The 14,102-nt window shown below is 40.4% G+C and overlaps 1 protein-coding gene across 4 annotated transcripts in view; it reads left to right on the plus strand.

Moving 5' to 3' along the window:
* GNAL (G protein subunit alpha L) overlaps positions 1–14,102 on the plus strand; it is a 314,144-nt gene that overhangs the window by 278,238 nt on the left and 21,804 nt on the right. For all 4 annotated transcript variants that reach the window (XM_073331612.1, XM_073331614.1, XM_073331613.1 and 1 more), the window contains one exon: positions 10,074–10,128. In XM_073331612.1, the coding sequence (XP_073187713.1) occupies positions 10,074–10,128 (55 nt within the window). The remainder of the gene's footprint in view (positions 1–10,073; positions 10,129–14,102) is intronic.

Raw genomic sequence — 14,102 nt, forward strand, 5'->3', positions numbered from 1 at the left:
AAACACATTCTTTAGCCTGCCGAGTTGCTCAGCGCTAAAAGTTGCTAATGTAGGTCATGATCCTGCAATGAGCTGAGCACAAGCAGATCCCCGCTAACTGCAAAGGGGCTCCACATAGGCACAGGGGTTCACTTATGAATAGCTCATTGCAGCCACAGAGCCATGGTGCTTAGTGTTGCCCTTGCCCCTCTCTTTCACAGCTTCCATGCCACTCTGTATTGGCTCCAATAGACAGACAGTTACCACAAGCCTCAATGGGACTGGCAGCATTACTCCTGCAGAGTAGGGGACACCCCTGTTCCCAGCTGAGGGGTACCCATCATTCTAGACTAGGTGTGCACATAAGTGTGTAAACTAGCTGACATTCCTCTAACTTTCCCTAAACTAGTGCCTTTGGCCTGCAAAATAGTAGCTGCTAAATAGGGATGGGGGAAAGTGATTGATTTTAAAAGCTAATAAAAACATAATGTCAATTTTTTTAAAAAAGGAAAGCAAGTGGGAATCAAACTGTAACATAACTACTGCCCACCTAACATAATTATATTGCTGTTTTAATAACCGATGCCATGGGGGATATTGCTAACTTACCCTCCAGAGGTGTCAGTGTGAAGGGGCAGAAAGGCAGTGATATGAGGGGATAAGGAACACTCATCGAGGGCAGGTGTACACTAGAAGCACTATATCAGCACAGCTGCACCGCTATCTGGTGAAGACACTCTATGCCAATGAAAGCGTGCTCTCCCGTTGGCATAATTACTCCACCTCCAAGAGAGGCGGAGAGCATCTCTGGCTGACATAGCGGCAGTGTGGACAGTGCTTAGGTTGCTGTAGCTTGCATTGCTCAGGGGGGTGTCTTTTTCACACCCCTGAGCAACATAAGTTAGATTGACCTTAAGTGGTAGTGTAGACCTGCCCTGTGTGTTCTCTACCACCCTAGTACCATTTCTTATTACTGGTATCACAGCCCAGGATAAGAAGCATGTGGGGTACGATTGTGATGCTAGTATTGAGCACTAGATTTTATAGTCCTACTGTGATTTTAGTTATTTTAACAATGAAATGGAATTAGAACCATTAAGAGCAAATTGGGCATGGTCACTGTATTCTGCTTACAGTAGGCACAAAACTGCAGGCTTTGTGTTTCTCAGGTAATGGAAGTTACTTGATTGCCAGGTTTCTTGCCTTACGCTAACTACCTAAGGCATGAAATAATCACTCAGCAGCGCTGTGCATGTCATGACTGACTGCTTAAAAACATGCAGTGGTTAAATATATCCTGTTCTAAAATGGGCAAGATTAAACGATTACTTAACAATGAGTATTTTTCAACATCTTTACTTGGAAATGTACAGACCATTTTGTGGCACTTAGTGCTCACTCCTAATATTTGCATCTCCATTGTTAGATCTGTGCCTCATGGTGCAGGCCATTGTCCTTGTTTCCAGCTGCTAAACTACCTTAAACTACCGCTGAGAATGCTTGAAATATTTTCCTGATATTACTTTTACAGGTAAGTAATTGCTATAGTTGCAAAGGGATGTTGTGATTGGGGATAGGAGGGAGATGGTCTGTGCGATCTGAAAGAAGAGAGGAGCTGTCCAGTTAAATTCTGGCCAACATTATAAACTGATGAGCAGGGTTGCTGTGCTCCACCTTTACTTCCCCAAAGAGGGATGGCTGTACTTCAGTGGTGAGTGAAGTGACTCCTTTGTGTAGTTTGGTGAAATGCTTTAGAATATTTTGTGATGAAGGATGTCCATTCCAGACATTTCCCCATACTTTTAAGTTCTGAGCCTTTGACCATCTTCAGGGGGATGTTTTCTCACCTTTGTAAATGAATACCAGTGAGTGGTTTCAGTGTCCTTAGAGAGCCCAAAGGAACATTCTCCTTTTGGGTGGATTTCACCCACATCCCCTTCTTCTCCTTGTTGCTGAACCGTATAGTATCCCTGTATGGGAACGGGTTGCTGGTGAAGTGTACACAGAGAGCCCTCTGTAAAAAAACAACTGAGAATAAAAATAGACAGACTATGGGAGCAGAACATTGGAGGTGGGCCAAGGAAAGGGCCACTGATCCATGCTTACGCAGTGCGGAAGGGAAATGGCCACTGTTGCAGCTCAGAGAATAGAATTGTTTTTTCACTGCCACCTCTCAGATGGCCTGTATAAGTCTGCCACGCAAGTTTCCCATTTGTCCTTGCGCACAGGGAGAATTAATTTCACACTTTCTCTGTTCTCACTCTCCAGGAATTTAAAATCATCTTTCTACCTTTCCCACATGGGCAAAACTCCTGCCTTAAAATGATCTGACAGGATAGTAGTTTTCAGTTTGCTTATCTCATACATAGAGGTACCAAGATAAGCTTTCAAAGAAAATTGTAAGCTGAGCTTGTAACGTCCTGCAGAGAGAAGTTTTCCTTACTTTTCACCTCCTTCCAGCAACTTTTTGCATTCCCAAACAAGAGTGGGCCGAAGATTGTTTCTGCTATGTAATTGATGTTTATAAATCAGATGCATCTGACAATGCCAAATGTTAATAAGACTTTTGTCCTTAGTTTGGCTTCCAGGAACATAAGTGTCAAAGTTCTTTTTGGAAGAAGCAAACTGCAGGGGTGGGACATAGAACCAAGGTCTTGATTATTTGTTCAGACACATGAAAGACACTGCAGCCAAATTTTAATTGAGTAATTACATTCTGCCTATCTAAATCCCTGTACACTTACGGTATTCTTCACTTCCTGACCTAAGCTGTTGTGCAGTGTTGCTGTATGGTGTTAAACAGTTGTTTCATTCCAACAGTGTGGATGAAGTGATCCCTGTATATCATGTGTCAGTTCAAGTTTGCAAAGCGCTCTAGATATGCAACATGATCTTACTCTTTTGATTCATTATCTTTTGGCCCTCTACTGAGAGTGGCTATTATTATTGCAGAATGTTCTGTATGTAGCCTTTGTATTTCACAAGGGATAGTTATGATAGTTATCAGATCTCTGTGTGCATGTCATATGGATATACCAGTATATGTATAAAGATTATGGGCCTGAATCTCCTCTCTGCCAGTATAAATCAGAAGTAACTCCACTGAAATCAACAGAATTACACTGGTGTGATTGACATGAGAATCGGGTACTATATGCACAAATCTAATCAACATCAGTTAATAGTTTTGTTTCTCTCTTAGTTTGTGTTTTGAACAGCTCCATCATTTTGACCTTTAGGAATGAAATTTGTGTTACCACCCAGTTTAGCAGAAATTATCTTTCTCTCTATTTTCTCCTTTTGCTCTTCACCCTTCTCCCTCCCTGTTCTCTGGGATCATCATGCACGTCAGGATTGCAGATGAATAAGGTTTTCAGTGTGGTTCTGTACTGTAGAGAAATGGGATACAGATCTTCGTCTTAATTCTGCCAGAGCCTGCTAATCCCTGTGTAAATGGCAGTTTTCCAGGTTTAAATCTTAGCCAGTGTTTATGTTAAGAGGGTTAATGGTGATCCCCAAAAACCTCTCATTGGTTCACAAAACAAAAACATCTGTTGGGCTAAAAAGTGGTTAGTTAGCTAAATTAGGAAGAAACGAGGCTTTTCCCAAAATTAAGACTGCCCTCAACAGGAAATGCTGCAACAGATTTAGGGAGTCAAGAGAGGGCAAGTGGATGGAGAAGTTATACTCTTTGATCTTTGTATGTGTGTGTGTTCTTTCAATGTAAAAAAACCCAAACCATTGTTATTAAATGGAACAAAGTTCTTTAAAACATATCTAAAACATTTATTGTTCTCGAATAACTTTTAATGTATTTGCTTAGGTTAATGCTTTGGCCAAAAGCTGTGAGTCCTTTTTGCATTAATGTCTTGGAGTACATAGCTGGGAAGAGGCAATTTGGCAAGTAATAAGCAGGGTTAAACTGAATGCCTAGTAATGTTTATAACAAAAAACAAAACTCTGTGTAATAGGAGTTACCCATGTTTTAGGTATTTTTCATCATCTTCATTAAGCCTATTTCTAAATACCATCTGCCCTTTGATTTGTTGTGGGGTGGGGCCCTGAGATTGGGTTACATATGGGCCCCTCTCAGTAATAATATGCCTCTGCTTTTAATCTCTCTGAATCTGCCTTCTTCTCTGTAATGTGGTGTTAAATAATATTTATATACCTCACAGGAATATTGTGAGGTTTAGTTCATTAATGGTGAAAAAGCATTATGAGATTGATTTAACTTTTTACCCTTTTAATTCAGCCCTACTTGCTTCAGGAGGTGGGGATTGATGGTAGATATAACCATACTTATAAGATGACAGAGACTACACGTTCTCATGTGCTAGTTAGGACTGTGAAATGTCATAGCTACCAGAGCTGAGAGAGGTTTCATCATCAAGGGATTTCTTTGTGAGGAGTTTAAGAAATCTGTTCTTCCCTTGATGCACGTTGACAGTGGTGCTGGAACAATCTATATAGTGGGGGTGCTGAACCATTGAACCAAAATGCAAACCCCTGTATATGATGGGAACCACTTCAAGCCAGGGGGTGCGGCAGCACCTCCAGCACCCCTAGTTCCAGCACCTATGCATACTGATGCATAACTCCCCATGCATCCCTTGTGCTTGATGTTTCAGTAGCAGAAATCCATACACTCTCTCACCTTCAGGCTGCACTATTGTAACTCACTCTATCTGAGGTGAGACAAAAAGTTCATGAAGAAACTACAAGTAGATACATAGCTCAGTAGCCTAATGCCTAAGTGAGATGAAATAAAGAGAACCTATCTGCAACCTACACCACTGTTCTTAAACTCTATCCTGTGTTGCTGTTCTCTACCAAATCCAATTCAAGGTTCTGATGCAGATCTATAAAGCCTTACAATGGGTAAGACCGTACCACTGTGACAGCTACAATCGTCCAGTGCACTAGAAGTAACAAAGCACAAATATAAAATCGGGAGGGTCAGAGCCTTCTCAGCAGTAATTCTAGAGTCCTGTAGCACCTTCTTATTGGAGATAGGGAGGAGTCTTACCCTTGTTATCTTCCACTCATGTTGTAAGACTCTTCAATAAAGTATTCCCCCAAGAGGAGAGCTGGCAAGATGCTCTGAAGTAAAAGGGTTAAATCAATGAATGAGATTAGAGAATTACCTGACCCTCTGGACAGATCCCACTGTTTCCAACAGGCTATGACCATTTGATCGTTTCCACGGTGAGAGAATGAGTCTATTACACCTGCCTATCAATAGAAGAATAACAGACTGTTTTAAATTGTGCACTTCTGACAAGTTAAGGGCTATTAAATTAAACCCAAGCATTCTGTATTAAAATCTAATTTCATTTACACTAAATTTTGCACTTTTTTTCTGTGGAAGCTCATGCTGTTAAACTAAAACGTATGTATATTCTGTCAGTGAAGAGGTTGCAGTATGAAACTCCTGTAGTGAGGGTCTGCCTGAGTACAGAAGGGCGTGTGGTTTAGTAAATGCTGCCCTCTACAGGCAGTCTCATCTGCTCTTAAAATTCATTGTATACATTCAAAGCTTTCCAGAAGACATTTGCCTTTTTTTCTCTCCCTTTGCTAAGGTATTGTGCTCACTTGCAACCACCTTCTCAGTCTCTCATGTGTGCGTGCGTGTGTGTATTAAAATAGATATCTGATACTTCTAGAGTACAAAAATGAAGTACTAGACGTGTTTATTCCCAATAGCACTCTTAGACAACATAGTAAAAACACGAATGTATAATTATCAATAACTATGTTTTAAATATTATATAAATAAAGGCAAAATTTAGTAATATTCTCTGTCTCTATGAGTTATTTTCTTCTGTAGTTGCTTAAACAGTTGGAACTGTAAAACTGTATTCTTTTTTAGCTACAGTAAGTGCTACAGGCTCCAGAATGGATTAAAAACAGATGCTGTTTTCCTGCCTCTGCCCAATTTGAAAGTCTGTTCATTGTTTTATTGATCCCCTTTACTGCATGGGAAACCACTGCACAACCCTATTGAGGATGGACTAGAATGCTCCAAGAGCACAAGGAAAATTTTAAAACTATATATTAGCAACACTTAAACACAAAACAAACAAAAAATCTTATCTATTTAAATATTACGCCATAAAGTGGGGTTTTTTAAATGATTAGTACATTGTCAATAGAATATTTTACCAAACTCCACTTTGATTATTGGGAAACGGAGTGGAGCGCAGTGCATGTTTGCTTGAAGCCTATCAGTGGGAACTTGTAGGATTAAGGAAACTAGGGCATTCCCCAAAAAAACACACTCTAATCTTGTGTCTTTGAGATCGTAGCAGGTGTAAAGGGCACGGACAGCCACACTGTGATCAAGCAGACATTTTATAATAAAGTTTTACCATCTCCAGAATCTTCTCTCATAGCAGCTACCCAAGAGAACTCAGTTTCAAGTTCTATAGGTAATTGAGATAGGTAATCTAATCATAAAATGTCTGCCTGTGGCATGTATACAGGATTAATTGCCCTCCATAAGAGGGCTGAATGTGAGTCCCACAGTTATGACTCTCCTCTCTCTCCTAACAAAGAGTCTCCAAAGCCTTCACTGACCTATCAAAAGTATAAACAGTTACTGCTCTCCAGCTGCATTACTTGGAATGATCATAGATTTGTGATCCTCCTTTACCTCTGTAGACCTCAATAAATAGAGGCAATTCAGTTCTGAAGATCTGGAGGCCTAGAAATTCCAAAGGCGATGGAATTATTAGTTCTCCCTTTCAGTAGCTATCACCAAAGAATATCTGAGGAAACATTATTTTTCAGTGGTATAAAACTCCCATTTCTAGTTTTGTAAGATCTCAGGAAAACAGACTTTAAACTTGTTGAAGATGCAGAATTGAATATTGCTCTTCCTGCACTTCAGAGCATTGTAATTTTGAGGAACGAAGAAAATGGTCGGTTCAGTGTTGATTTCCTGTCCTAAATTGCAGCTGTTTGAAACTAGGAGTTTGGAAAGTTAGGACAAGACCCTGGAAGATGTATTAGTGGGTAGAGTGCAAGTGAATCACTCAAAGTTACACAGTAAATGCAAAAAGAAAAGGAGTACTTGTGGCACCTTAGAGACTAATAAATTTATTTGAGCATAAGCTTTCGTGAGCTACAGCTCACTTAATCGAATGCAGTTTATTGCATCTCTTTGCAGTTTATCTTAGTCTTTCAATTCTAATAAGTGTCAAAATACACTTGCACAAATGTAGTATGGTTTTCATTTTTTATTTTATTCTTATGACTATGAATTTCCTTTTATTTTGTTTGTTGTAGGATTATCCATATGGAATAATTGGCTGAATATTTCCCCTTGATAATTCACCTGGTTAGAAAGGGATTTTGATGTATGACTACCTACTGTTACTAAGTATTTGTTAATCCTTTTTTCAAAAATATTTGCCTGGCCGCTACAGTTGCTCAAATTGCCATGCTTTTTTAGAAGGAATAATACCTATTGATAGTTCCTATCTATGCAAGTCTGAAACCTGCACTTTTGTATTCACAGCTTGCATGATATAAAATTTAGAGATTGCTTGTCAAACTGTCAGCTGAGTTTCCTAGGAAACTCACTAAGGATATTTATAAAACTACAGATAGACATATTAATAGATAGAAAGAATAATGTCAGGCGATGATTATTTTTTTTATTTCTCCAGTCCATTTTAACATGCTTTAAGTCAACAATGAACTAACCCAGTTTACTTATAGAGGCTTGATGACCTTTTCGTCAATCTTGCCCCCCTTCTGCATCCCAGTTTAAAAATAAATAAATAAAATTGCAGATTGTTCCATGTCAAGATACGTTAAAAATTGTGTTATAAAGTGCTAAGTGTACAGAAGAAACTAAATACTCTGTTATGCCAATTATAAATCAGAATTACTCATAAATTAAAAAATGGGTTTGTGAAGTTATAAATCTAATTGAACTGTGTACAGTGTGTTATAGTTTCATGACACACATGAAAGCCTACATGTTTCATTTCAATGCAGATTTACGTAGAACACTTATTGCAGGCTTGACAAAAATATTGAATGAATGTTTGTCAAGAATATGCACAAGTAGAGGATTTGTCAATTCTGTAGATACAAAAATACAGTAGAAATTCATTCTGTTTACTTAGCTTTACATATTATGTAGGTTGTACCTGTACAAAGAGGAAAAAATGATTATATCATCAACTTTTGCTGGTTTTCTATTGCATTTTCATTATTCAGATATTGCTGATAAAAGGATTAATAAGGTGGAGTGAATTCTCAACTTTTAAGCATATCAAATCTGAATTTTGCATCTTGTATCTTTACTATTCTATGATGTACACCTGAAAAATGTAAATTCCAACAAGAGGCAATGAATAGAAGTACTTGGGGGAATGTAGAAATTAATGTTCTATGGAAAGCAATTTTAGAAAAAGAGATCAAGTTAATGTATTTAATGTTGTGATGGAAGGGGAGCCTGTGTGTTTAGTAAGATGATGTCAGCTCCATATCTCCTCATTTCTGAAATCCATTACGTGTACAAGTAGTGCATTTATTTGGTTGTCAAAGCTATAATCTAATATTGTGGTAATTAACCAAGTAGGTAATTTATATGCAGGTTATTCAAGAATTATTTTTCTCTCTGCAAAAATAATATTGGGTGTTTGTTTTGGGGTTTTTTTTACATTTGAGAAAACCGTACAAATGTTCAGTTATAAAAAACGTAAACCATGGGAAATTTGCTAGTACTAAACTAAAAGGTTAATATACTGTGAAGACACTGAGATTATGCCAAACTCTAGTAGTAACAAATATTGACTTATTAGATACTAATGATATGATTGATGTTTGATAAAGTAAGATGATGATGATGATCACTGTACAATGCTGTATTTTTTTCAGTACAGATCACTGTAGCTAGTTTCACTAAAGCACAAACTATACTGCTGGGTTTTTGCCCAAAATATTTGATATTTTTAATGTACATATCATTTAAAAATAACCTCATGATCATGGAGTTCCCTGATGATTATATCTCAGTTATCTACAGTTATGGCAGTGGAAAACAAAAAAAATTACTGCAAGTAATTTTTTATTATACACACAGGCACACACACACACATACACACACTGTATCTTTCATTCTCTTTAAATTTGTCTTCATGGCAAAGTACTGTACAAATAGGGTTTGGAAGGGTATTTTTGCAACCAGAAAGTATGTGAAGCCATCTGTTTGAGTCACTCTGAAAGTCAGGAGTTCAACATGTTTTCGTATTCCCCACTGTAATTAAATAAATTCCACAGGCATATCCTTAAAAATGAGAAAACCCTTAAAAATGAGACCCTTAAAAATGAGAAAAATGGGGGGGAAACTTCCTAATTCAGGGAGATATCTTGGTAACGATAACTTTATACCCTGAGGTGGATTCACTGAGAGAGCATGTGCACCAAAAAACAATCCAGAAATTCAGAACAGATTCTAAGTCATTCAGGCAATCCCTGAAAATGAGACATCTAGGCTCAAACAAGTAAACAAACAAACAAAAAATTCCAAAAAACCTGGGAAAGAGACCCACATTTTAATTAATCCCAGGCACTTTAAAAAAAATTAATTTCCTTACTTATGTTATACTAACCCCTTACAGTAGATTATTAAAATTAATATTATTTTAAATAGGTTTTGTTTATAAAACAAAACAAACTCTTCTCCCCATTTTTTTAACCAAATCCTAAATTTTAGGTTTGAACAAGTTGACAATGTTCTTGTGGCATAGATGCATTATCTCATATGAGGAAGTGTGGATTTAAACCAACATTTTAATGTAATGCAGTTTTACGAAATTCATATTTATTTTGATCCCATTTGCCTTGTTTGTGGGTATTGCCTGATGGTAAGTATAAAGCATAATATTGCAACACAGACTGGGTAAATGGTGTGTTGCAGACAGAAAATATATACTTGATCAAAGTAAGTAAATTGTTAGGCCTTAACCTTGAACCCATCTTTTTATAAGTGCTGCAATCTAAAATTGAAAAGGTAACAGAGATTGTAGAGTTCACGATTTTCTAAGTGTGTTTTTTCTGTGTGTGTTTTATTCTAGCTTTTTGGAAAGAATTGACAGCGTCAGTATGGTTGACTATACACCCACAGACCAGGTGAGTGAAACTGAAGAGGTAGTGTGTGAACTAGGGTACATATTCTTGAAAGTTAGTAATTTCTGTTGTAATATAATTTCCTTTGCTGGGAGAGACTAGAACCACATTTTACGTGAATTCTTTATGTAAACATTACTTTCATCACAGCTGATTTTGATGTTTCATAGAAATATGGCAAACCACATAATTCTTGAATCCAGTGCAGTACTTCAGCCAGCTCTCTAAGGAGATAGTGAAATATTCCATTTCAAAATATGTTCAGAGAGTCCTTTCAGTGGAACCAACTAGATTAATACAATCAGTTCTGTTGTTGACTCCTATGATCCATCTGTTCTTCCTCCCTACTTCCCATTCTGTCTCCCCCAAACCACAGCATTCGGCACTAACTGAGAAATCCCGGGCTTTCCTGGGCAGGTCTCCATATGTAAAAGAAATATTTAATTTCTACTGTGGTGGTGGCAAACAGGAGAGCGGTGACGCACTGGGGACTCTGCCTTCTGCATGTGGCAGAACCAGAGCTCTGTGGTAGCTACCTACACTAGAGTGTAGGAGGAAGCAACTCTGGTGGAAGCATATCTAATGACTTTGCACTGCAGATCCACTACGCCATAAACATGCTAGAAGGGGAAGGATTTCTATTTTTCTTCCCCTTTGCCTCCAACCAACACCTGTGTCCCATAGGTAATGCCTTCTAACTTTTATTTAAGCTTTGTTTGTGGGACTATAGGTTGGACTCTAGTTTCATGTTGGGACACAGATGCATCATATGGATTTATTATATCATTTATACCACTGGGAAACTAGAACAAATTTGTTGCTTATTCACTTGGAATTTGGGGTTAAAGAATATGTGTATGTGCATTTAAATTTTAAAACTTTATATTTCAGGATCAGTCTTCAGAGTGACCTTCCTTCCCTATAGCTACTGAAAGTTATGTTAGGCAGGCCGCTCATATTTTTAAATTGTTTCATTATATTTTGTTATGGCACCCAGAGGCCTTCTGGCACGGGTACCAAAAATTTGCCTGTCAATCACATACTCCTCTTGCCTATGCCTTGATGCTATGTCCATTCAGCCCTCCAATGATGTAAGCTAAAGTATTTATATAGTTTTATTATTCGTATTATTGTAGCACCTACAGGTCCCAACTGATAGGAGGGGCCCCATTGAGATAGGTCTTACATACACATAGTAAAAGAGTGTCCTGCTTTGGAAAGCTCGCAGCTTAAATAGGCATAGGAAGGGAGATAGAAAGTATTGTCTCATTTTACAGTTGGGTAACTGAGGCACAGAGAGATTAATGGACTTACCAAAGGTCACACAGGAAGTCTATGGCAGAGCGAGGAATGGAATCCAGGTCTCCTGTGGTTAAGGGCCTTAACCACAAGATTATCCAAATGCTCCAAGAGATATGCGGCAGTGCAAAGGAATTATAACTAAGGCTAAGATTTTTGTCATGGTTATTTTTAGTAAAAGTCACGGACAGGTCACAGGCAATAAATAAAAATTCATGGAAGCCGTGACCTGTCTGTGGCTTTGCTGCTGCGGCTCCATGGTTTCCCCTGCCACCGTGGTGATTGGGAGCTGTGGGGTTCCCCCTCGGCCCGCAGCAGCTGGAAGCTGCAGGGTGGCAATATTTCCCCAAAAGAAAACGGGACACCCCCAGCCACTCACCTGAGGTTCCCCCCTCCCCTCTGCACGAGGCTGTTTCCCGTTGCTGAAACCCTGAGGAGGCCCCCTCAGGAGTCTGTAACCTGTCACTGGAACCCTGCCAGGGCCCCGTTGGCTACTAGTTCCAGAGTCCCGCAGCCCCTGGGGCTGAAGCAGAGAATGTCAGGGGAGGTCTCTGGAAATCACGGATTCTGTGACTTCCATGACCTCCGTGACATAAACAGAGCCTTAATTATAACTATAGTGTTTGTAAACAATATTCACAAGGCAAAAGTCATACAGCAGAATGAATACAAATTAGAAATGGAATATGCAAACAACAGGTTACTAAACCTATCTGAGAAGATGATGACTTTGCAGCTGGAAGGTGGTTTCAGAGCAGGTTAGCCTTCATAAGACTTAAAGACTCATTCCTAGAATCATGACCTGACTTCTGCCTCAAGCTTCCTCGTGCAACTGGGAAGAAATAGGCAAAGAGGGAGCCTCACTCTTTGGTTTCACCATCTCCTTAGGCCCATTCGTTCCTCTAGAGCCTTTCTGCACACTATGCTGTCATTCTTGATGCCTTTATTATAGCTGGAGTTGGTAGGGACTCCTATGTTTAGGTTGCCTAATGCTTGCTAGTATATAAAGTAGAAAGTTATGTTCCGGGGTTTTTTTTTATTTGAGCGGTTCTCACACCTCCATTGTTTGCGGAAGGCCTTTGATATTTGGAAGGGAGAAAGGCTTTCTTTGGGCAAGACAAGTGTCTTTATCCCCTGAAATTTCACTCAGGTTTTTCTGAGAGATAATTTATAAAAATCATCATTTCTCTTCTATTACTTGCATTCCTCAGGAAAATGTTGGCAGCTGCTCTACTGGGAAGTGTCTGGTAACTAGGGCTGCGAGTCTGTCACGGAGGTCACAGAAGACATGGATTCCGTGACCTCTGTGACTTCTGCAGTGGCCGGTGTTGGCTCAGGGGCTGCCTTGAGGGGTTGGCGGGTGCGGGGGGGAGGGCTCCAGAGCTCCCACTGGCATAGCCCTGAAGCTCTTAGGTAGAGGAAGGGCCGGGGGCTGGGTCCGCATGCTGCCCATGCCCGTAGGCCGCACCCCCTGCAGTTCATGGCCAATGGGAGCGGCGCAACTGGTGTTTGTGGTGGGAGCAGCACGTGGAGCATTCTGGCCCCTCCGCCACCTAGCAGCTGCAGGGACATGCGGAGCCGGTTAGGGAACCCCTGTCAGCCCCACCAACACCCCCACACCCCCAGCACCATCGGGGTCCCAGGCCACATGCTGCTGCCTGGACACCTCCCCCAGCATCCATGGTGCCCCCAGACTGCCCCCCCCCCCCCCCCGAGCAGGTTAGTTAGGGGTATATAGTAAAAGTCACTGACGGGTCACAGGCTGTGAATTTTTTTGTTTACTGCCCGTGGCTGTCCATGACTTTTACTAAAAATACCCATGACTAAAACATAGCCTTACTGATAACTACTCAGAGCACCTGTAGTGGTGGCTGTTGGAGGGGAGAGAAAGAGACCAGGTTGGGCTCCCCTCTCCAGACTCAGTACACAGCCCCAGTCGCCCATTTCCCTCCCCTCTCCAGCTTGTAGAAGTACAAGTGGGCTTGAAGCTCTCTTAACTCATAAGGTGATGGGGAGTGAGAGAGCTGGGCCAGGCTTGCTCCAACCAGTCCCTGGCCACAGCAACTCATGCCATCTTCCTAGGGCAGCACATGGGACAGGAGTTCTCCCGACTCCTAGGCAGGAAGAAGAGAAGGAGAGAGAGGTAGACCAGGCTTCTTCCCACCTCTGAGAAAACCGCCATCTTCTGCTGCCAGCTACTGTATTTAGTTTTGTAGCTCAAGTCATAGCAGTCTGGGCTGCAGTATTGGAAGGTTCAGGGTTCAAACCCTGATGATAAGGATAAGGTTGTACAGTTGTTCTTCGAGTGCTGTCCCTGGGGTTTCTCACTTCAGGTTATGGTGCATCCCAGTGCCGTTGATTGAAGATTTTTGGTAACAGTGCCTGGTTGGGCCGCACATGCACAGCAGATGTATCACGGTCGTTGGAGTCTCAGGCAGCGCGCATGTGACCCGCGCCCCTCAGTTCCTTCTCAACTGTCCTCAGCTGAAGATGGAGCTCGGAACTGTGCGACATCTTCTCCTCTTCATATAGTTAAATAGATAGAAATACCTGTTAGATATTCCCAGTTCTAGTATAGTTAGTTAGATAGTTGTTAGCAGCAAAAAAAAAAAAAAAAAATTAAAAAACTCATTTCAGTTCTCCCCCTTGTTCGTGTCTCCCTCAGGGACACAAAAACT

This window comes from Lepidochelys kempii, chromosome 2 (genome assembly GCF_965140265.1).
Source record: "Lepidochelys kempii isolate rLepKem1 chromosome 2, rLepKem1.hap2, whole genome shotgun sequence".
Lineage (NCBI taxonomy): Eukaryota > Metazoa > Chordata > Testudines > Cheloniidae > Lepidochelys > Lepidochelys kempii.